Source organism: Dicentrarchus labrax, unplaced genomic scaffold, assembly GCF_905237075.1.
Source record: "Dicentrarchus labrax unplaced genomic scaffold, dlabrax2021, whole genome shotgun sequence".
Classification (NCBI taxonomy): domain Eukaryota; kingdom Metazoa; phylum Chordata; class Actinopteri; family Moronidae; genus Dicentrarchus; species Dicentrarchus labrax.
The window spans coordinates 630,956-656,181 of record NW_026136730.1 but is presented as its reverse complement, the minus strand read 5'-3'; the positions used below and the strand labels follow the sequence as shown (position 1 = coordinate 656,181).

The 25,226-nt window shown below is 37.4% G+C and overlaps 2 protein-coding genes and 1 long non-coding RNA gene across 12 annotated transcripts in view; 1 reads left to right on the top strand and 2 right to left on the bottom strand.

Annotated features, from left to right (window-relative positions):
- Positions 1-19,780, top strand: part of LOC127359522 (GTPase IMAP family member 7-like) — a 245,257-nt gene extending 225,477 nt beyond the window's left edge. For 2 of the 10 annotated variants that reach the window (XM_051393445.1, XM_051393444.1), the window contains exon 3: positions 18,847-19,780. In XM_051393445.1, the coding sequence (XP_051249405.1) occupies positions 18,847-19,580 (734 nt within the window). In that variant the 3' untranslated portion in view covers positions 19,581-19,780. Of the gene's footprint in view, positions 1-12,695; positions 12,737-12,868; positions 13,381-16,058; positions 16,100-16,233; positions 16,323-18,682; positions 18,720-18,846 lie in introns of those variants that run through there. The other 8 variants (XM_051393440.1, XM_051393439.1, XM_051393441.1 and 5 more) reach the window with 8 other exon arrangements.
- LOC127359519 (GTPase IMAP family member 8-like) lies at positions 5,520-7,331 on the bottom strand. Its single transcript, XM_051393434.1, has 4 exons — positions 7,162-7,331; positions 6,538-6,979; positions 6,281-6,378; positions 5,520-6,134 (listed from the first exon to the last, which is right to left on the bottom strand). The coding sequence occupies exons 1-4, from the start codon at positions 7,169-7,171 to the stop codon at positions 5,563-5,565; spliced, it is 1,122 nt and encodes a 373-aa protein (XP_051249394.1). The 5' UTR covers positions 7,172-7,331; the 3' UTR covers positions 5,520-5,562.
- Positions 11,764-15,962, bottom strand: LOC127359546 (uncharacterized). The gene is made up of 2 exons (XR_007882654.1): positions 15,743-15,962; positions 11,764-12,379 (listed from the first exon to the last, which is right to left on the bottom strand). It is a non-coding gene; the product is annotated as an uncharacterized LOC127359546 (long non-coding RNA).
- Positions 19,781-25,226: the final 5,446 nt, after the last annotated feature.

Here is a 25,226-nt window from a genome sequence, read left to right as displayed (position 1 = left end):
AACAGAAAGACATAATTAATGAAACCTACTAACTAACTCACTCAACGGTACATTTTAGTTAAAATAAATCTATTTGCCGGCTTTAGATTGCATTAAGGTGTGTGGGCCCACAAATTGTGTTTAAGTGACTTTAAAGTTGATAACTTGAGGTTTTCTGAATTAATCCATTTAAGGGTTAAAGTGGTTATATTGATCTGTATATAAGGTACAGTATTTACAGTGTTTTCCCGAAAAAGGGGGTATTTCATTTATAGTGTTTCTCTTTAAAAAAGAGGGACCATTCATGTGAAGTATTTTCCTGATGAAGAGGGACCTTTTATTTTGAAGGTTTAAAAAAGAACATTCATATGTTTATATACATTTATATATATGTTTCTTATTCCATTTCAAACAATCATTTCTTTATTAAGTAAATAATTGAGACATATTTTTCTAAAACCTTGGGTTGTGTCATTTTCTTACTTACCTGGAAAGAGGTTATCATTTCATTCTGAGAGAGACATATAGACGCATAGGGTTAAAAATATAACTTAAAGGGGAGTTCTTAAGTAGGTTAAAAAACATTTCTACACGTGTAGAAATCCAAGATAATATTTTAACTGAGTTAATCAGGGTTAAAACTATTGGATAGATATCTTTAAAGAACCCAAAAGCCCTGCCCTTATCCATAGGACTATTGAGGGGAGCGCTACACAGGGCTAAACCAACATTTAAACGTTTGTCCGTTTCAGGCAGACAAGCGACATCTGTGAGATCACAAAAACGCTTATTAAGACAAAACCAGCTGCTGGGAAACTGGTTAAACTTGACAGTAGGGATGGGTGTGTGTTAGAATCTGGTGAAATGTACAGATGCAAAATGATGCTGTCATTGCCACAGTATAATGCACAACTATAACTCTCTTAAAGGACTAGACTCCATCGAAGGTTCCCGGCAGCGTCTGGACATAAAACAGTTCTTTCTAAGGTCACAAAAACACAAAATTCCTATATTCAGGTGATTACACACCTATGATTATTATATTCCATTTCTGCTGATAGAGCCTCCTCAATGTTACACAACTGACCTTTAATACATCCATAACAAATCCCCCTTTAGGTTAGATACCATTCAAATCTAGTTGCTAAAGATGTTTTATAAATAGAAATCATGAATGTAAATCCTTCGTAAACAGTGACAACAAATAGTAGTACAAAAACCATTCAGTAGCTAAGAGTTAATCAATATCAATATACCAAAATATATTAATGCCCTATCACAACAACAACATCAACAACAACAACATTACAACAACATATGTGCTGATACCAAAATCTGTGATAAGCTAAAAGCTACAATTAGGTATCAAACAGACCCAGTAGTCACAGTCAAAAATAGTATATAGACAAAAACAGCCATAGGCTTTCTCTTGCATTGTTATATTTCCATTTGCACAATGTAAAAAATATATAATTAGATTTGAGTTTTTATTGTCATCTCATTTGGATCCACATTAGCACCTTAACTGACACCTGGTTCTTGAACCTGACAGAAAGCAATAAAACGTACCTGACACCATAAAACATAAGTGAAATAAACCATCAAAGGTGTACAAACATCAAACAGAAAGCATCAGTGATTGGTAAAAATCAGGTGACAAACATCCATATCTACAGTTGATTGATTTGAATGGGAAAAATGGACTAGATCAAGAACCTTGACTGATGCAGGGAAAAGTCTTTTATGGGAGTTACAGAATGATCAGTTTCTAACCTCCAGGTCAACATGTTCTGCATGTATCACCTGTTCATTCAGCTTCAGATCAACCCGAGGTGTTCAGAGAGGAAGGGGTCGACCTCACAGAGAAAGTCAATCATCTCTGAACCAGCAGCTTCACCTTTCTTCCTCACTGTGTCGATAACAAAACGAGCTTTGTCACTTTTGTTTTGGATCTCGTCCGCTGACTCCCTCTCAGAATCAGTCAGCACCGTTTTCTCAAACAGTTTGTCCAGCAGACTTTTGAGAACAGGTCCTGATATCCCATCGATGAAGCTGCTCCGAATGTCCAACAGCCTCTCATCTGAACTGCCCTGCACACACCTTTTTACTGCACTGGGTGAAAGACAGACTCGTCTTTCCCAGACACTGTGGGAGCTTTTGGTTTCTCTCAAAAACAGTTTAATATGTTTCATGATTTTTTCTAAAGTCACCTGGAATGATGGGAAGTAGTTGTCATAGTTATCACAGTCAAATTCTGCTTCTGTTGGTTGAACTAGAACTGAGTCATCTTCAGGACAAGTGGACAGTTTGTATTCCTGCTTTGGGTGGAGTTTACAGTGGGGGGGATGTCTGTATGAGGCTCTCCTCTCCAAATAATTTCTTCCTGGTGCGCAGCACATCCCGGAGCACGACGTTCGTCGGTAGCAACAAAGTTTAAGAGGTTGAATTCCAACAAGACTTTATTTTCATTATGTTATCCCACTATTTCCCCTGAACCCTGAAATGTGTCTGTATCCTGGGGGATGCAGTTATTTTACAGTGGGTGCATTTTATTTCATGAAAAACAATAAAGGGGGAGGGTCAGGTAGTCAGGTCATGTGACTTTATGCAACATTGAAAAATATACTCATCATCTGTGTCAAAATCCAAAATGGCAGACATAGAACAAAACCACTGGCCACGAGGTAACAGTTGTTATTTTTTCAGGTTTATTATATTTTGGGTGGACTTTGTTTCTTCAGGATGATTTTATATGTTTTTATTGAAAAATAATGAATTACATTTGAACAGCTCTGATAATGAGGCATTAAATGTCTGTATACTGGATGATACATCGGTATAAAACAGGGTTAATCAAACACAGATATATGCAGGTTTTAAAGCTCATACTACAGATAATCAATAATATAAAGGTGTGAAAAATTGATTTTTAAAGGTAAGAACAATGTTGAATGTATACCCTAAATGGGCAATGTGTCTTTTGAGATACAGTCTTTAAATTGGAAAATAAAGGTGGTATTTTAGAAGAAATCATTATTATTAGTGTCTTGGATGACAAGAACTGGAGCCAATCTGGTTGAAAAGGGGTCCTTCTGGTCCACACTTGTCTTCCCACTAGTTCCAGTTTGGATCCACCATTGCAGTGTTTTTGAACCATACATTTTACCCCTGCTCACTATTTTACTCACATTTTAACTCCTAACTAATTACTAAGTGTGTCAATGTGACAGCACAGAGGCTGACACAAAAACATTAACATTACAGGAAATGTCATTTCATAAAAATATTTCTGACATTCCTCTATGTACCACTAGAGGCAGCTCATGTACCACCAAAGGTACACATACTATAGTTTGAGAACCAGTGAACAAACGTCCACTCAGCAAGTTGTTGAGATATTTCAGCAACAACCATCACTGCCAACCTGTGGGTGGCGCTGTAGAGGAAAGCTCAGAGGATCAGTAGAGTCATTAGGATGCATCATCATCTGATAGTTGTCCACATGTTTCACTCTGAACCACCAACCTCATGGCGCCAGAATAAAAGTCAAAGGATCAGAATTCAAGGACCGCTAACGTGGCTCAAAGGCCTCAGGAGGATAAAAGTTCAACTATTAAACTATTCAGGCAGAGATCATCCTCCTTAAACTGGAGGTGACATAAGAGTCTTATACACTGTCAGTCAAAAGTTTAAGAACCTTCATTTTTCTAGTTTTGACTGAAATTTAAGTAATTTACCAAAAACTGGAAAATAAGGTACATTTGAGAGCTATAAAAAGGTTGTTTTCCAGAAATAAGTCATGAATGGATTAACATCTTACATCTGTTCTGCAGCAATGGAAGTAAATTATATTTAGATGTAGGAAATATTTTGCTAACATAATGGATAGAAAAGGGGGAAAATTATGAAAACAAATATAAAATAAATATTATAGCCTTCTGATGTCTTTCTCTTTATTTATTTTAAATATTCAGAGATTTTACTAAAATTAAGTTATTTCATTGTAGTTAAATGCGGAAAAATTAGAATTTTGAACAATTTGACACAAAACTGAAAGTTCTGTGTTGCAGAATTGTGGGCAAGCTTTAGACGCCTTCCTCATGCCTCATCTACGTTGTGAAGGAGCAGGAGGAGGCTGCAGGCAGAGCTTAAGCATCCTTTAGGGTTGTTAGGTGGCATTTATGGGTTATGAGTTCCAGTAAGGTGATCTTGACAGTTTACTGAAATTGTTTGTGGACTCTTCGGCTATGTTTGGATCAGTTAGTCTCTACTAGGCAGAAGCTTCAAGCTTCCCTTCAAACTGTGTTTCTGCTGGCTGGAACTTCTGCCAGGAGGATATATGAGCACCAAGCACTGTTGGTTGACAGTGACCGCTACAGGTTTTTACTGGATGGGTTCTATCTGTCAATCATCAAATGGATTATTTAATATATAATCATTAATCATTAATGTTCTATTCCTCTGATATAATCCTTTTTAGTGTTTAGGTTACTATCCTTTTTATTGGCAGAATACTTTTCTCATGAATGTTATTCTAACACAAATAAGGATTTGATATCAACAGTACAGCAACACTGCAACTACAAAAATAAAAATCAGCACCTTTCTGAAAGTGATGTGGATTGTTGTTGAACTTTCATCTTGTTATTGTTAAATAGAAATGTACTACTTTATGGTCTGATTGTGATGACTTGCATCAATAAATGTTGAGTGTTAAACTATTATATTGTCATATAGTTTTATTGTCAAAGATACTCTGGCATTTCATCCTTTTTAACTGTTCCTCATATAAAACAATAAAGTTCAAATTTGAACCTTCAACTTCAGAGTCTGACACCAGAGATGACTCTGAGTATTCAAGGGGACTCCAGCTCTCAAAGAGACAGTTCTGACTTTGTGACCTTTTTCTCGAAAAGAAATAACTTTTCCCTGTTCTATGCCTTTACCTTTACTTTCTTCTTGCTTCTAACACATCAACACTCAGTCACTTTATCCTGCTGCTGCTGGGACCGTACTTGCCAGTAATTTGGTGTCCTTGCTATAAGCCTTGCTATAGAAAAGGTAATTTCCAGTAACAAGTAATGAATTGATTAACATCTTACAGCTGTTCTGCAGCAATGGAAGTAAATTATATTGTGACGCGTGAAGTATTTTGCTAACATAATGGAGAGAAAAGGGGAATTAACAAAGGAAATCAGAGGAGGTTAAAATTATGAAAACAATATAAACTAAATATTATAGCAGACTACCTTCTGATGTCTTTCTCTTTATTTGTTTGAAATCTTCAGAGATTTTACTTAAATTAAGTTATTTAATTGTAGTTATATACAACTTGACAGAAAACTGAAGTGCATGTCAGCAAAGACTTCTGGGTAAAATATAATGGGAGAGAGAGGCAGAATATTGAACTGATATCAGTATTTAATTGCCAGTTTCCAACAGAAAGGGTTGGGGTTAATAGTTTTTCTGAATTTTCAGAACTGGTCAGTTTGCCCCTAAATGAAATAAGGGGATCAATTAACAAAACACATTACACAATGTTAATGACAACATTATTTTAAATATTTTAATTTATTTCTGCTATTATTTTAACACCTCTTTCACTGTCTGCATTAGTTTCTGTACTTGCTGTGAATCTGAGCCTCTGTTCTCAAATACAACACATCTATTGTGACACTTTTCAATAATCTTCTTAAGATCAGGCTGACAGGAACGCAGAAATTCCTCCAAACTCATTCCTGCTTGCTTCAGGTCGTCTCCACGAGTAAACAGGATGATTGTTTGTTTAAGAATTTTGTTACCAAAAGCTTTTTCCAGCTTTTTCAGAATGTCTCTCTCAGCGTCAGTGAATCTGCTAACATGTATCACCAGTAAGAACACACAAGGTCCTGACTCACAGAGCTGTTTGCACTCTTTCACATGTTTGTTCTTAACTGATGATTCAATGTCATCATCAAAGATGTCTGGAGTATCAATGACACGTACACGTTTACCTCCTATCACAGTTTCTGCCTCTTGGCACTCTGTGGTGATTGGATTTGAACTGACTCTTGAGATGAACTGTTTCTTTCCCAGGATTGTGTTTCCAATTGCACTCTTTCCAGTCCCGGACATTCCCAGCAAAACAAGATTCACTGTGGTGGCAGAGTGTTTTCCTACATTGATACAGAACAAAGAGAACTTAAGACACATTTAGAATTAATTTAAATATATTTCTAAATTGCTCTTAAGTCTTTTTGTTTGGAATTCATCACCCTTTGCTAAACATTGAACATTTGAGTAAGAGTCAGAGGGTGCTCACCTGTCTTCTCCATTAGAGTGTGTGATGTTGGTGTATATGGCGAATAGCTGCACACTGGAGTGTGTGATCTTGACGTAGACGGATGTAGAGGCAGATCCCTATAATGTAGAGACAGAGACATATTCATTTACCAACATGTTTGCTTTTGTAGATTTAGATCATCTATAGGGTAACAGTATGCAAACAATTACAACAGTACCCCTGCAGACATTCATGTGTGAACCAGTATATCTACATATCTCCTCTTTCACCTTTACCTCTTGTTGGTCAGATGTCTCTCTCCAGCCAGTTTACTGAGCTCACTGAAGACCTGCCCTATGGTGGAGAATCTGAATGGATAAGATTCTGTGTCTTTGTAGCTGAGGGGCAGCACAACTCTGAACTCTTCTGTGGGTTTTCCAGTTGTTCTGTGCAGCTTTTCTATCTGCTGCCACACCTCTTCTGTTGAAAACCCATCTTCTACCACCAACAGAGACATGTCAGGGTGTTCATTAATAGCAAACAGTTGTCTTATGTCCTCACATTCTGTGTACAAGTCTGGTGTATATGTGACTTTATATGTATCATTTTCATATATCTCAGTTTTTTTCAGAACTTGTGTTTTGAGTAGTTTTGATAAATCTTTCCCCAGGATGTTGGTTATCAGAGCTTTCTTTGCAGAATCTTCATTTCCCAGGACAACAACTGAAATCTTCCTTTCTGTAAAAACAATGAACATATTGTCATTTTTACCTGATACATACAATAAAAAAATCCTCTACATTGTTCTACTGTTATCCAATAAAGGTCCATTTTACTTCAACAAGAGAGTATTACTGACTCAAAGCAAAGAAAAAATAAAAAACATTTCGTTCATAGAAAACAATTATGTCATAACTTACTGTCAGACATGGTCCTCTGATCCAGAGCAGTGAAATACAGACAAGCTGTGTGGTATCTGCAGAATGAGCTGCTCTCTGCCTGTTTTATATGGTCCTGTTATGCAAATATTAGTGGGCGTGTCAACAGAGAGAAAGGTTTCATATCCCATCCGAGTTCAGAGTCCGTAACTGCATCCTGTGAAAAAGGTGTGGTATGGTGGGGTAACAGAGCGGCTCATCAGGGATCATGGACATTGAGAAATCTGATGAATTAATCAAAAGAGTAATTGTGAGACGTGTTGAACTCTCATGTCCTGGTCCTCATATGTTCCTGCTAATCCGGTCGATTCGCCAAGGAAGAAAAACAGGCAAAAACAGTGTAGCCTAGACCTGATTCATATTTTACCACAAACTCAAACTTAAATGACAATTACATCCCTGAATGTGTAAATGTATTTCATCAAATGAACACACTATAGAAAATGAATGCACATTACTGTCTTATGATCATACTCTACTTATCATTACAGTTCCAACTGTAGTGAGACCTCACAGCTCCTGTAAGGTTGGCTCACTGGCTGTATCTGTGACTAAATATGACAGAAACACATGAACTGTGAATTACATTTGAAGACCTGAAGAGCTTCTTGCAATGCCTGATGCAGGGCAGATATTCCCGCACTTCTTATTGATTAGGAATGGGCTGCACAGAGTGAGTCGTCACACTCAGACAGGAAAGGAAATTATCCAGTTCATACTATTAAAATACAGTTTTCTAGTTTGTGTATGTAAATTTCATATGGATGAATGATGAATGAAATGAACTTCAGCACATTTACACTCATGTGTAAGCTGAAATGTTGATTAAGGAGCTCCAGGCGGTTCCCCAGTAGGCAGTCTGTCCATCAGACCTACAGACGGAGAACAGTTATAGTGTAGTGACATCTTCTGGTCATTTTTGGAAATATTTGTTTTGTTGGAATGAAATCTTTCCATGACTGACATTACAATTACATATCCAAAAAGTTAAATTAACAAGCAGCCATGAGAGCAACTGTAATCACAGTAATACAAGAAGTATGATGAATTTTTTTTTTGCAAATTTACATAAAAATCTGACTAGTGACATTAGGTCAGTCGTTTAATGTCACTACCTATAAAGCCAAATAGTTAAAGCAACAGAGCAATGACTTACTTACTTAAAGTTAAGTGTGTCAGAGCGTAGCAGGACAAATAATCATGGATGTGCAGTAACTGTGTATACGGAAACAAAGAAAAAAAACATATTGCAGGAAACTGAAAACTTATTTTAGATTGAACTTCAGTAAGTATTTCCATTTTAAATTTTGTAGTATTTTGATCATATTTAAGTGAACGTATTTAATAAAACACCAGTGCCAGTTCATCTGCCACCAGTGGTACATTGTTTGAAAACCAGTGGCTTAAACCAAAATATGGGACAACTGAAGGTTTAACCAGATGGTGGAGCTGGAAAGGCCATGAGATCAATACAGTTCATCCTCTGAGGACCATGAATGTCACAACTTAAGTTCATAGCAATCCATTCACCAGTAACAACCATCACTACCAACCTGTTGGTGACCTGAGTCGGCTCCACTGGGGGGCATCAGTGGGCAGTCCCCTCCCACTTCATTCACTGACTATACCACAGCTGATATAGGAGAAGATTGTCTCCCCAGCTGCCCTAAGAGCCTGTCTGGGGGTAAGAAGAGATGTTTTCTGGCTGCCTTGTTCCAGAGGAGGGATTGGCTGGAGAACTCTGTGAAAGCATTTTTTTCTTTCAGACAATGTAAACTGTGTATTGTTGCATTTATTTATATTATGATAAATTTTATCTTATTAGGAAAACGACTATATTTGTGATTTGTCCCTTAAAATTTTATTCTGGGAGCCGACCACTGAATAACTTTCACTATGCATGACTACATTGCTACTTGCCAGTAATTTGGTGGACTCAGTGACAGGTAGATGTGTACCTCCTATCACAGTTTCTGCCTTTTTGCACTCTGTGGTGACCTGAGTTTAACTGGTAGTTGACATGAAGAGTTCTTTTCCCAGGATTGTTTCCAGTTGCAGTGAATGTAGAGGGTGACAGCGGCCACCTCTAAAACAAAGCCTGACCACCCAGTTTAGTGTCAAATGCTGTCAAATATAACACATTACTTTAGATAAATTTTTATATATAATGTATTAAAAACTGGAAGTTAACACATACAACTGAATGATCTGTTATGACCACATTTTAGGCTAAGTGATAAGTTTAATGAAAGAAGAATTAGGAACGATGTATTAATAGCAATAATATCATGTTTTATAGTTCAAATACCTTAATTTAAGTTAGTTTCTTACAGGTTAATATTGATATATGATTGTTATTAGGTCAGCAGCTATTTCTGTTAAAGTCTCCATGTCACCCCCTACAAGAGGGAGCACAATGACCCTGATTGTGTTTACAAGATACCTGAACCATCACAGGTGCCATCCACAAACTTTTTGCACTATTTATATTTAATTTCCACATGTACAGTTTAGTTTTAGTCAAGCTGCTCATATATGTGCCTACTTTCCTACTTGAATATTGCATAGTGTATATACTTTCATTTGTGTCTTATATTTCCTATTATATTTTGTAATATCTTATTTTGTGATATTTTCTGTACTCTCTTTTGCACTACATTGCCCTATGCTGTTGGTCAATCTTGAATTTCTCCTAAGTGGGATCAATAAAGGAATAACTTATCTTATCATGACAGGATTGTTAGAGTCAATGAAACATCTTCTGGACTGAAGATTGTCATTAAGCTGTAGCAGTTTACAAACATATTTTAAATATTTTTTCATCGCAAATTCCTTAAAACAGGCCACATGACATCAACGATCTGTTATTGATGATATCCTGATCAGTGCCATAGACGAGTGAAAACACATCAATAATACACATATTTTACATTTTTGATAACTACATAATAACTATATCATTTATTTTTTCATTCATAACTAAAAGCTGTAATTCTAATGAAATATTCACAGATTCAGACAGTAAAAACAATTATTGATCTACTATAATTCATGTGGATTGATTGATCCTTTCTCTTGGACTGTTGGTATCAGAGGAGGGAAATGTAATGACCGGACCGGAGATGGCGCTGCTTCCAATAGACAGTGAAGAAGAAGAGCAGCCATGTTTGTAGTTCTGTTTCTGTTAAAGTGGACACAGTTTGTGGAAACCAAGCCTGATCCTGATCCTGACTACTTTCTCATTGTAAAAAACAATAAAGGGGGAGGGTCAAGTAGTCAGGTCATGTGACTTTATGCAACATTGAAAAATATACTCATCATCTGTGTCAAAATCCAAAATGGCAGACATAGAACAAAACCACTGGCCACGAGGTAACAGTTGTTATTTTTTCAGGTTTATTATATTTTGGTGGACTTTGTTTCTTCAGGATGATTTTATACGTTTTTATTGAAAAATAATGAATTACATTTGAACAGCTCTGATAATGAGGCATTAAATGTCTGTACACTGGATGATACATCGGTATAAAACAGGGATAATCAAACATAGATATATGCAGGTTTTAAAGCCCATACTACAGATAATCAATAATATAAAGGTGTGAAATATTGATTACTCTTTATTTTACTCTTAAATGTGTATTCGTGATAAATTCACCAGTGTTCTCTCTCTCTCTCTCTCTCTCTGTCTCTCTCTCTCTCATAAACAATCAATATATACGTGTTGAATGTATACCCTAAATGGGCAATGTATCTTGGAAGATACGGAAAAAAAATCATGAAATTGTGTTATTAGTATCTTGGATGACAAATTCCTCTGTGTACCACTAGAGGCAGCTCACGTACAACTAGTGGTACACGGACCATAGTTTGAGAACCAGTGGATTAAACCAAAATATTGGACAAGTTAAAGTTTTGACCAGATGTTGGTGCTACAAAGGTCAGGAGAACAATACAACTGAACTGATGTATTTCTCTTTATTTATTTGAAAGCTGCAGTTCTTCCTTTCATAGATTGAAATGATTCTGAAGTAAAATGTCTTCATAAGGATTCCTCCTTGATCAGTGAGCAGAACTTATCCATCAAATGTCCAGTAGATGGAGATATTGTACCAGTTATAATACAGTTCACTGATTGGTTTTGACACTTGACAATTTGACACAAAACTGAAGAACATGTCAGCAAAGACTTCTGGGTAAAATATGGTGGGAGAGAGAGGCAGATACTTTTAGTTATATTTGAATTAATGTTTTATTTTAATGTTTTGACCATTTTGAGTCAGTAAGAATATTGAATATTGAACTATGATATTAGGATTTCATTTCCAGATTCCAGCAGAAACATTCTGAAAAATAAATACTTTTTCTGTATTTTCAAAACTTTTTAAACTGGTTAGTTTGCCCCGAAATGAAATAAGGGGATAAATGAACAAATCACATTACACAATGTTAATGACAACATTTCCCCCTGTCCTCTATGTCTTTAATGCATGAACCAGTTTATAAGCTCTGTATCAGTGCAGGTTTAAATCACTCTGACAGGATCTGTGTGGTGGAATAATCAGAAACCATAGAGACACTGGGTTTACAACAAAGCTGGTTTTATTGGGAAATGTAATGTTTATATTATTACAGGTTACAAAGGGTCACAAAGGGAGAAAGACCGAGGTCTTGCATATGTAAAGAGATACGTTTAGTTCAGTGAACAAAATTCCTAATTATAATAATAATTTACTGTCTGAGTTCAGACATCTTGAAAACACAGGTCTCCCTCTTTAAACTCTTCCAGCAGTATTCCTGCTCTTTGCTATTTCTGCCACCTGAATAAAGAGGCCAAATAAGAGTTTTTCTAAGTTACTATAAAACCTTTTGGATCTTTTCAAATTAATCACCCTTCACTAAACACTACACATTTGTCTATAAAATTAGTAAGATGCTGCTGAGAGAGGCTTTTGCTCACCCGCCTTCTCCTTTGGAGTCTGATGTCTCTCTTCAACCAGTTTTCTCAGTTCACTGAAGACCTGCCCCATGGTGGAGCATTTTAAATTACATTTTTAGATCATTTTGGTTGGGTAGTTGTAATAAATATTTCCCTAAGATGTTGATTATTAAGGATTTCTTCAAAGAATCTCCATTTCCCAGGACAACGACTGAAATCTTGTTTTCTTTGAAAACAACAAAAACATAATGTCATTACTACCTGATGAATACAATTTAAAGAAATACATTTTATCTGGATTATCTGAAAAAGGTTCCCTATACTTTAACAAGGGAGTTCTACTGGTACGAAGGCAAAGAGAGGATTAAAAACATGCCTGATAGAAAATAATAATTTCACAACTTAGTGTCAGACATGGTCCTCTGATCCAGAGCAGTGAAATACAGACAAGCTGTGTGGTATCTGCAGAATGAGCTGCTCTCTGTCTGTTTTATATGGTCCTGTTATGCAAATATTAGTGGGCGTGTCAGCTGAGCAGCAACCATATAAAGAAACAACAAATGTTTTTGTCGTCTTTATAGAGACGGTGCTGAGAGAAGATGGTTTCAGTTCCTGCTGGTGAGACTCAAAACAACAGTTTTTTACTTTACTTTAAAATCACAATGTGCTCATATCCACTAAAGTACTTGTACATCAATCAATGATATACTCTTTCAGATGCTTAAACACAAGTTATAAATTGTATTGCAGGTCCTGATTTGAGAATTCTGATTATTGGAAAAACTGGTGTGGGCAAGAGTGCTACTGGAAACACCATCCTGGGAGAGAAATGTTTCACATCTCGTCCCAGTTCAGAGTCAGTGACTGAGACCTGTAAAAAAGGTGTGGTACAGTGGGGTAACAGAGTAGTTTGTGTGGTAGACACACCAGGGATCATGGACACTGAGACATCCCCAGAATTCATCAAAAGAGAAATTGTGAGATGTGTCGAAGTTTCCAATCCTGGTCCTCATGTGTTCCTGCTGGTCCTCCAAGTCGGTCGATTCACCAAGGAAGAGAAGAACTCAGTGGAAGCCCTGCAAGAGCTGTTTGGTCCAACAGCTATCCAGTACATGATCGTGCTGTTTACCCGTGGTGGTGATCTTGGAGACACGACCATCCAAGAGTATGTACGTGAGGGCAAGCCAGAGCTTCAACGAGTCATCCAAAGCTGTGGAAACAGGTTCCACGTCTTGGAGAACACCAGTAAAGACAGAAGTCAGGTGGTGGAGCTGATCAAGAAGATTGATGACATGGTTGCTGGAAACAGAGGAACGTACTACACAGATGAAATGTATAAAGAAGTGTCAAAGGGAAAGGCACCTGAAGGCAAATACAAGTTCACTGATTCACTGTTACAACGTATCTTAAGATTTATGTTGATTCTTTCAAGAGAGTAAATAAAGTCAGTAGCAACAGGACAGCTTCTGTACCCATGAAATAAAAAGATATATGATACATTAAAAGCTTTAACACACACTCTTACAGTGTAAACAGATGTGTAGTGTAAAGATAATGCAGGTTGTGATGTCCTACTAATTATTTCTTCTTCTTTTACATATAAACTTGTTCTTGATTTTATAATATGTATAATGATAATGGTTTGGTATGTAAGAACTTAATTGTATACTGTTTAATGATCTCTTATTCATGTATTTCTTGAAAAGATAATGTTTAGTTTTATTCAGTAAAATTTTAATAATTAAATTATTATAATATAATGATAAAAAAAACACACCAGTGAAAACGTATGACTACAGCTGTAACTGCCACCAATAAACAATACAATGTGACAGCTTACTGTTTCTGTCAGGTTGGCTCACTGCCTGTATCTTTGGCCAAATAGAAGAGAAACGTTAATAATGAAGGAAGAACACATGACCTGTGAGTTTCATTGGAACATCTCTACTTGAGAAAAATAGCAAAGATAGTTTGTTGTGATAAAGCTTTGTTTCACTGGAACGAGGAAGAACAACAGAGCAGGTGCTGAAAGTCTCTTGGAATGATTATCATGAAAACAACTGTCACAGTTTGATCTTAACCAACATCTACTGCATGTAATTAATGATCTGGTAAATCCAGATCGACCTGTGTTTCTGACCCAACTTAACCTTATGTCACTTTATGTCACGTTAGCTTTCACACATTGTTCATATGCACACATTGTTTTGTCCTCTAGAGTTTTTAATATTTGACACTGTTGATTCATTACTGTTATTATTACACCCCCTTTGTAATATTATTAAATATTATAATTATTATTATAATAATATTGTAATAATTATAATCCCTCAGGTCGGGTCCCCCTAGTGGCCTGGCGCACTTCCGTTTTGAGGAGTGAACTTTTCTTATCAAACAGCAGATATAATTTGTTGTGAAAAAGCTATGGTGTCACAGGAATGGGGAAGAACAGCAGAGCTAGTTAACACACTAGTGACTGGAAAATGAATGGACATTACTATCTTTAGTGAAACTGTCTTTATTTATGATTACACTTCCACCAATATTGTGACAGTTCACTGCTTCTGTGTGGTTTGTTCACTTCCTGAATCTGTGAAACTTTAATACATTTCTGACCTGTAAGTTTCATTTGATGAGGAATTTTCTTATCAAAGATATCTCTTCATAAGCTGAAAGCAAAATGTTTATCTCTGCTCAGACAAACTGAAAAGATGATTTGTTGTGAAAAAGCTTTTGTTTCATTGGAATGAGGAAGAACAACAGAGCAGAGAGTCTGTTGTAATTTAATCTTAAATAATGGCCTCATGTAGTTGTTCTGGTTAATCCAGATCCTCCTGTGTGTTTGACTGATTTTGACCTCAGGTCACTTTGTTACCTTTCAGACGTTGCACATATGCAGACATTGTTTTGCTCTCTGAGTTTATCCTCCATTCTTTCTAAAATGTCTGATCCATCCGTACAGTTTATTTATGAACAGCTGTATCATTACTGTAATGTTACTACTTCAAACAGCATTATTCCAGATTTTGCCCCACAGAGTAGAAACAAACCAAAGAAAGAAGTCAGATTATCAGAAATAATCAGATTTAAAATGTTAAAATTATCTATATTGACTATGACTCATTTCCACCGTGTGTTTACATCCTGAATTCTCTATTTTTTGGAGTCAGGATGTGAAATGAAATAATCACAGGGATAATAAGAGCAGTAATAATTATGATATTAATCAAGACCACGGCAGCAAGCCCAACCACGATCCATGGGAACCTGCAAACCCCTAACCCTAAACCAGTTCATAACTGAGTCTGACAGGATCTGTGTGGAATAACCAGACACTGCTGATTATAATTGTTAAATGTCATTTTTATATGGCACAGCTTACAAAGGAGAACAAAGTGAGAAAGACCGAGGTCTGGTACGTGTAAAGAGGTAAGTTTGGTTTATTGGACAGAATAATGCTCCAATTTCAAACAAACATAATATGAAAATACATAAATATCTTATTATATGCTGCACATTAAGGTTTACTTTAGGTAAATATTTCCCTAAGATGTTGGTTATTGAGGATTTCTTCAAAAGAATCTCCATTTCCCAGGACGACTGAAATCTTTGTTTCATTATTACCTGATAAATACAATTTAAAGAAATACATTTTATCTGGATTATCTGAAAAAGGTTCCCTATACTTTAATAAGGGAGTTCTACTGGTACGAAGGCAAAGAGAGGATTAAAAACATGCCTGATAGAAAATAATTATTTCACAACTTAGTGTCAGACATGGTCCTCTGATCCAGAGCAGTGAAATACAGACAAGCTGTGTGTTATCTGCAGAATGAGCTGCTCTCTGTCTGTTTTATATGATCCTGTTATGCAAATATTAGTGGGTGTGTCAGCTGAGCAGCAACCATATAAAGAATCAACAAATGTTTTCGTCGTCTTTATAGAGACGGTGCTGAGAGAAGATGGTTTCAGTTCCTGCTGGTGAGACTCAAAACAACAGTTTTTGTTAATTAACTTTAAAATCACAATGTGCTCATATCCACTAAAGTACTTGTACATCAATCAATGATATACTCTTTTAGATGCTTAAACACAAGTTATGACTTGCATTGCAGGTCCTGATTTGAGAATTGTGATTGTGTTGGAATGTGCTGTTGGAAACACCATCCAGGGAGAGATTCAGTGTCCGAGACCTGTGAAAAAGGTAAGACAACCTTGGGTAGTTAGTGTGACAGACACACAAATGGACACTGGGAAATCTGAGGAATTCATTAATAGCGAAATTGTGAAATTGTTTTTAACAGTTTCCATACATAATTTTAATATGTTAAACTTTAAACATGAATTGGATTATCACTACTAATTTATACATACAAATTATAATAAACAAAACCAGCTAAAACACAATGTAGTTGGGCTACAAATCATTAAAATGTAAACCTTTTGAAAGCTGAATGGTCAAAATAGGCACGATGCACCTTTAATACCTCACCCTGCTATGAGCTGTCCACTAACTAAAGCCAGCAACTGGCTTAGCAATTAGCAATCTTTTAAGAGCATTACTACAGTGATACAATATGCACCAAAGTAAACAATAAGGCAACAGCCTCTTAACCCCGATATTTCTTTATGAAAAGTATATTGCATTTAAAGTTGAGACTGGTGAAAGAATCGCTCTCCTGGAGTTGTGACATGACAGCTGCATGTATCTCTCTGCTCCAATCCTGATGCAAACAGTGTATGACACTCCCTTGTGGAATAACATTGTAACTACACTTCTAAAGGACAGAGGGGTTTAGTATTCCTATGTTTTATCGGGGTTGCACAGGCAAAAAAGCAAATGTGTGAAAGAAAAACTTTTTCATTATATCCTCGGAAGAGAGTAAATATCCATAATCAGCAGCTTTGTATCCCTATCTATCAGTAAAGACATGTTTCAAAGAAGATATATGTTGTTGATTGTGAGAAAGGCTCTTAAGGTGCAGAATAAAAAGCATTTTAAAGATCAACTGTAGAGAAACTGATGTGTTTTTCAGGGACAGGTTTATATGTAATAGAGATAACTCTGCTACACATACAGTTAAACTTGTTCTTGATTTTATATGTATAATAATGGTGGTTTGGTTTGAGATTAATAAAATTAATCTTATCTGCCTATAAATTCAAAACAAATTAACACTCAACGGTTACATTCATTTGTCTGTAACAGCAGATATAATCTGTTGTGTCACAGGAATGAGGAAGAACAGCAGAGCTAGTTAACACACTAGTCACTAGAAAATGAATGGACATTACTGTCTTTAGTAAAACTGTCTTTACTTATGACTACACTTCCACCAATATTGTGACAGTTCACTGCTTCTGTTCACTGCCTTTAAAACTTCAATACATTTTTGACTGCCACCAAAAGCTTCTTCCAGCTTTTTCAGAATGTCTCATTGTCAGTAAATCAGCTTTTATTATTAATAAATATATTCATTAAAACATACATAAAACTGCTGCACACAAATACAGCAGACACATCTTGAACACACAGGCCTCACTTTTGGGAATCCTTGTGGGGTCAGTGTTGGACTCTTTGCTATTTCTGCCACCTGAATAAAAAAGTCAAATAAAAGTTTTTGTAATTTGCTATACATTTTTTTTTTTTTTTTTTTTTTTTGGTTCTGTTTGAATTAATCGTTATTCACTACACATTTTACAACTAGTAAGATGCTGCTCCTCCTTTGGAGGGTGTGATGTTGATGTATTTAACTCCAGTTGGTCAGCATTTCTATAATGTAGAGTTTGACTTAGTACATAAATGGTGTAATAGTATGCAAACAATGACCACAGTTTCCCTGTAAACTAAATTGACTAAATATTGCACCAGTGTTAGTCACCACTCTGCATACAAGAAATGCACTGTGTGGCACTCACACTCTCTTTCACACATACAGACACAATCACTCAAATTCATTCACTCTTCTTACAAACAAACAAATCAGTACATCTACCACCAACAGAGACATGGCACGTTGTTCATTAGAGCAAATCATTCTTTCATGTCTTTATGTTCTGTGTACGTCTGGTGTACATGTGGACTCATATGTTTCATTTCCATACATCTCAGTATTTTTCATAGTCATTCTTTTGGATAGTTAAAGTTTAAGAATCTCCATTCCCCAGGACAACTGAAATCTTCTTTTCTGTAAAAAACAACAACTGTCATTTTTATCTGATAAAAACAATAAAAATTCATATATGTGCTTACATTGTTCCTTAATTATCCCAAATCAGTATTTTACTTCAACAAAGTAGTATTACTGATACAAAGTGAATAAAACATTAAATTCAGACATATTTATATATTCAGAAAATAATTATTTCACAACTTAGTGTCAGACATGGTCCTCTGATCCAGAGCAGTGAAATACAGACAAGCTGTGTGTTATCTGCAGAATGAGCTGCTCTCTGTCTGTTTTATATGGTCCTGTTATGCAAATATTAGGGGCGTGTCAACAGAGCAACAACCACATAAAGAATCAACAAATGTCTTTATGTTTATTTTTGTCATCTTTATAGAGATGGTGCTGAGAGAAGATGGCTTCATTTCCTGCTGGTAAGACTCAAAACAAGTTTATATTACTTTAAAATCACAATGTGCTCATATCCACTAAAGTATTTGTACATTAAACAATGATATACTCTTTCAGATGTTTAAACACAAGTTATAAATTGTATTGCAGGTCCTGATTTGAGAATTGTGATGATTGGAAAAACTGGTGTGGGTAAGAGTGCTGTTGGAAACACCATCCTGGGAGAGAAACGTTTCCGATCTCGTCCCAGTTCAGAGTCAGTGACTGAGACCTGTGAAAAAGGTGAGGTACGGTGGGGTAACAGAGTAGTTAGTGTGGTAGACACACCAGGAATCATGGACACTTCAAAATCTCCAGAATTCATCAAAAGAGAAATTGTGAGATGTGTCGAGGTCACATGTCCTGGTCCTCATGTGTTCCTGCTGGTCATCCAAGTCGGTCGATTCACCACTGAAGAGAAGAACTCAGTGGAAGCCCTGCAAGAGCTGTTTGGTCCAACAGCTAACCAGTACATGATCGTGCTGTTTACCCGTGGTGGTGATCTTGGAGACATGACCATCCAACAGTATGTACGTGAGGGCAAGCCAGAGCTTCGACGAGTCATCCAAAGCTGTGGAAACAGGTTCCACGTCTTTGAGAACACCAGTAAAGACAGAAGTCAGGTGGTGGAGCTGATCAAGAAGATTGATGACATGGTTGCTGGAAACGGGGGAACGTACTACACAGATGAAATGTATAAAGAAGTGAAGGAAAAACAACAAATGTTAAAGGAATGGGGAATGAAGGCAATGGCAAGTGGTGACATGGATGAAGACCAGTATAAGTTCATGACTGCACTGTTACAACGTGTCTTTCTTTTTCATTCCATTCTTGAAAGAGAGTAAATACGGTAACTATAATCAGCATTAATATCCAGTCAGACCCGGACAGCTTCTGTTCTTGTGTGAAAATATGGAAAATATTTTAAAAGTTTTGATAGAAATGTAATGTTATTTTATATTGCCTTATAGCTGTCTATCAGTAAAGACATGTTTCAAAGAAAATATATGTTCTTGATTCTGAATAAAAAGCATTTAAAGATCAACAGTAGAGATTATACAGTCTGTGATTAACTATTTTAAGCACAGGTTTATATGTAGCAGAGAGAACTGACGATGGTGGTTTGCTTTGTCAAAAGTTAATTGTATGGTGTTTGATTTTTGCTTATTGATGTAGTGTCTGTTTGATAAAATTGAGCATAGCGTTAGTTCAGGCAGGGCACGAAGTCAGGCTTAGCTTTCAGTTACAGCTATATCATACGAGCACAGCTAGTCATAAACATACATCAGCTGATTCCTCTAAGCTTCCCATTGGATACCATACACAGTCAGCTGACAGCTCACCTGATTTCCTCAAGCATCCAATTGGCAAACATCATGCATGGCGCCTTATTTAAGCTGCTTTAGCCTGCCTGCCTATCTCTGCTGCTCCTCTACAAGCCTTTTTGCCAGGATGTTGTGTGCGTTACTTGTGGTTTGTCGTTTGTCGTTTGTTTCTACTTGTCCTGTCTGCGGTGAGTATGATGGCGGGTCGATTGCATTGTGAAGTCTCAGCAGCGATCTCGGCTGTTGGGGAGAGTGTCGCTTTGAACAACATCCGCAGTTGTGTCCGGCTGCTCTGGTTCTGGGGGGTCTGCAGAAGGGGGGAGGAATTGCTCCTGCGGCTCCGCTGCGGTCCCGGCTCTGGCTCCGGCGCTGCGCTGCCTTTCAGGGGAGCGCGGGTCCCAGGCGCAGCGGCCGGCTCCACCTGTCTGCTTGTCAGTTCTGTCCAACATCCGGTTGTCGCTTGCCGTCATGGGTTCAAGGGTCCAGGGTTCGGTTCGGCACGCCAGGCCGGCCAGTCTTCGTCCGCAGTTGGCCTGTTTCCCTCTTCGCTGTCTGCAGGTAGAGCGCATGATCCCACAGGTGCAGCGCTGGACGATGACGTCACAGCAGCTTGTTTTGACGGCGTCACATTCCCGCCGAGAATGCTGGGAAGTGCAGTCCCAATCACCATAGGGAAGAACGTGCTGGGGGCATGAGAGATAAACCTTCAACCCCAGTAAACGTCCCTGAGCTGGGGAAGGCGCTAAGAAAGCATCTAAACACTATTAGTGAATTATCTGTTATAGGGCTGCTTCATGGTTCTTAGCTGGGTTGACTTTGCTTTGAAGAGCTGAGATAGTCGATGCTTTACTGAAGAAAGGTTAACAAAGGTTCATATTGGTCCATTCATAAATTGCCTTCTCAACAAGCATTAAGGTATAGCTACCAGGAAATATTCAGGGAAAATAAATAAACATAATTATTAATTTATCTGCTCTGCAAAGGCAAACTAAGGCATAATAGTTTAAATCCTCTGGCACTTTTTCCTTATTTTATGCTATAATCTACAATGCCATCAGTTGATTAAGGAAGCATGTAGAGGCGCATGGCTAGCCAAGGCAGATGTCACAGATGCATTTAAGTCATGTATTACACCTTCACATTGGTATCCGTTCGGTTTAAATGAAGAGAAATGTACTTCTCAGTTAGGCTCACCTTTAGTTGTTACAGCAGCCCCACATATTTGACACTTGTCAGAGGCTCTCTGCTGGATTCTTTTAATAACTGCAACTGCTTTCGTGCTCCATCTCGTAGACGATTTTCTGTTAGTTGACTATCAATTCAAAATCAGACCATGCATTTTTGCTCTTAAATATACCTTTAAACATTAGGTCTTCCGCTATCCAAGGAGAAACATCAGGCCCTGTAAGGCTAGAGTTCTAGGCTTCACTCTAGATAGTGTACTGATGCAAATCGCATCAGAGAGGTAATGAAGCAGTAGTATTTCCAAAAGAGAACTGCTCTCCTTGCTTAGACATCTTAAATTGGCATGTGTGTTATTCCCCAGGGAAGTTCCCTTATATCCAGGCTTCTGGACCTCTCCGATTTATAGAGAACTCCATGATATGGTGAGCTTGGAGAAGGGCTGCAGATCCGAGCCCCAGTCCTGATCTCTTCTGTGTGATAATGGTATGGCATCTCCTTCTTTTACAATGAGCAGCTAGAATCATCATTTGCCATTAATTATTAAAGACTCAGTATATTGAGTACATATAAATGAATCGAACACTGTGTGCCAGTTCACCCTGGGAGCTTTATGTCAACAGCAAGGTCTAATAGTGTGACTGCTATGATCTACTAGATCACTAATGAACAGCTTTGCTGAGCTAAGAAGACAGAGAGCAGACATGAGGGGCAATTAGGGAAGAGCAATGGATCCACAAGTTTTTCGGTGTTGTGTACAGACATAATGGAGATATAATTAATTCAAATATACAGTAGAAGTGGCATGATTGACCTGTATGATAACCGCCCTTCCGTAGGTTTTGGGGGGGTATTTTAATAATCAGTGGTTCACAGACATATGGCTAATAATGCCTCTTCTACCTTTTTAATGAATGTACAATTGTTGTTTCATGTTTCTGTGGGGAAAACACTGGTCAAGGAACAATCATGTTTTTGTGACAATGAGGCAACTGCCAACATCATTTACAAGGGCGTTCTTCAGTTCCATTCATAATAGATTTGTAAGGCGCCTCACTTGGTTATCTATGTTGGGTAAATTCATTATTAGAGCAGCTCATATTCCATGCTTGGATAACAATTGCTGATTTTGTACCAGTTTGAATTGCAGAATTTCGCCAGCTGTGCCCGGAGGCAGTGCCATCCAGCCTGACTTGCCCCCCATTTTCTCAAACCGTGTTAGAGTAAACACAACCATGCAATCCTACAGGCTATCTACTGCTCAGTATATGCGATCTGGTTAAGCTAATCTACATTAAAATAACTCCTCCATTCAATTCGCATAGGAGCAGCAACAAATGCAGCATCCGTAGCTCCTGTCTCGATGCTAAGGCTATGGGTAAATGTTCATTATCTGCTACGAACGACATCTCCGGTCTGAGGCCAAGCAATTCTTGATGCTAGTAAAGCAATGAGTGCCCTGTAATTCCGGCTTAAATTCATTAATGTATAGCAAATTTCTGGGGATATCTCTAGTATACTTAGCCATGTACTTCAACTAGTGTCTGCTTAGACGTATTGGTTTATAGTCCTGCTGGCTCCTCTTACTGGCACTTCCATGTAGCTCATGGAAGGGAGGTTGCCTGGTGTGGTTCTTTGGGGGTCTCTGCTGCCGCTCTCCTTGTCTTAAACTTTTCCGTGAATGCACATGGAAGGGCAGGGAGATGTGCTCCCCCTGCCTTAAGGTTTTCCACGTAGGCATGTGGAAGGACAAGGAGGTCCAATACAGAGACACACCACCAAATATAATACACTTCTAGCATAACTTCTTAGGGATCTCTTCATTAATCCTCAGCCAAGTTACTTAAACTAGTATCTGCATAAGTTATTGGCTTTATTACTGTTATTTATTTCTTACAAAATTGCCCTGCTGGCTTCTCTTACTGGCACTTCCATGTAGCTCATGGAAGGGAGGTTGCCTGGTATGGTTCTTTGGGGGTCTCTGCTGCCGCTCTCCTTGTCTTAAACTTTTCCATGTATGCACATGGAAGGGCAGGGAGGTGTGCTCTCCCTGCCTTAAGGTTTTCCACGTAGGCACGCGGAAGGACAAGGAGGTCCCAGAAAAGAGCCATACCGCCAAATGTAAATTCTGCTTGGAATATAAGATATTTTGACAAAAGTGGTCCTGACTGAAGTACAGTTTAGTTTTATTCTGGAAAATGAAGATGAAATAAAAAATTATTTATATCTCTGAAGAATTGTGTTTAATGTTCCCTGAAGTGAGATAAAACGGGTGATTATTATCATTATTAGAATAGTATAATTATTTAATTAATTACTATATATATTATTGCTGCTGGTTTAGTTATTAATCATTTACAGTACTTGTGAATAACTACAAATATATATATATATATATCTGTTCATTGTTGGTTTAGGATGGTCATATACAAATAAGTATTGAACACGTCACCATTTTTCTCAGTCAATATTTCTAAAGGTGCTATTGACATGGAATTTTCACCAGATGTCGGTAACAACCCATACAATCCACACATGCAAAGAAATCAAACCATAGATGTCCATAAATTAGGTTATGTGTAATAATGTGAAATGACACAGGGAAAGGTATTGAACACATGACGAAAGGGAGGTGCAAAAAGGCATGGAAAGTCAAGACACCAGCTGAAATCTATCAGTAATGAGAAAGCAATCCTGCCACTTGTGACACCTCACTGCTTCTGTTCACTTCCTGAATCTGTGAAACTTTAATACATTTCTGACCTGTAAGTTTCATTTGATGAGGACTTTTCTTATCAAAGATATCTCTTCATAAGCTGAAAGCAAAATGATCTCTATCTCTGCTCAGACAAACTGAAACAAAGCTTTTGTTTCATTGGAACGAGGAAGACTAAGAGAGCAGAGAGCATTAAACAATGCCCTCATGTAGTTGTTCTGGTTAATCCAGATCATCCTGTGTGTCAGACTGAATTTAACCTCAGGTCACTTTGTTACCTTTCAGACGTTGCACATATGCACACATTGTTTTGTCCTCCAGAGTTTTTGCCTCCATTCTTTCCAAAATTGTATTTGAAACTATTGATCAAACTGACTCTGTAAGCAAACTTGTGTGTTCAGGTATAGGATCAGCATTGTCAGTCTCAACCAAACAGTAAACTGTACTATCTTTGGCTTGATGTACATGTTCTTAAGGTGTTTATCAGGACGACAGTACGGGCAGCAAGTGATGAAATCATGGATAAATGCCTCACCCACAGAGTCTGAGAGTGATGGCTGAAGTCTCGGTCACATCCTGACTCTAAATATCCAAAATTCAGGATTTAAACACAGTGGAAATGAGTCATAGTCAATGAAGATCATAAACATCACAACAACACAAAGGTCATCAAATGCAGGGCAAGACTTATTTCTTTGTTTCAACTCTGTGGAGCAAAATCTGGTATAATGCTGTTTGAAGTAGTAACAATACAGTAATGATACAGCTGTTCATAAATAAACTGTATTTGTTCAAATGTTTGCTTTTGTCAGTTGCTTCATCTATGGTGTAATATGAAAGGAATTACAAAACATATTACTATATCTACTAAATATTTTATATGTACAGTGTTTCTACATTAAGTTATGTCCAATCGTAAATCTCCACAACTCCTTTTACCTTTACCTCTTTTCAGTCAGTTTTCTCAGAGTTGAGGGGGCAGCACAAATCTGTGGGAACAGAACATAAAACAGAAGAGCTTCATCAGTGCTGAGCAGGATTTTCTGATTTCCATAATCACTGTTGGGGCACCTAATTTAAACTTTAAAAAAACTTTAGGCTCTTCAAAATTGGATCATTCTTTGACAAATGCTGTTTCTCTGAGAATTTTGATTCAACTTTTAAAGGAATAGTTCAACCTTTTATGAGCTTATCCATGCCGGGGTAACCAGCAAAAATAGGCTCCAATATGTGCAGAACATTACCCCCACCCTCATCCACCAAACAAA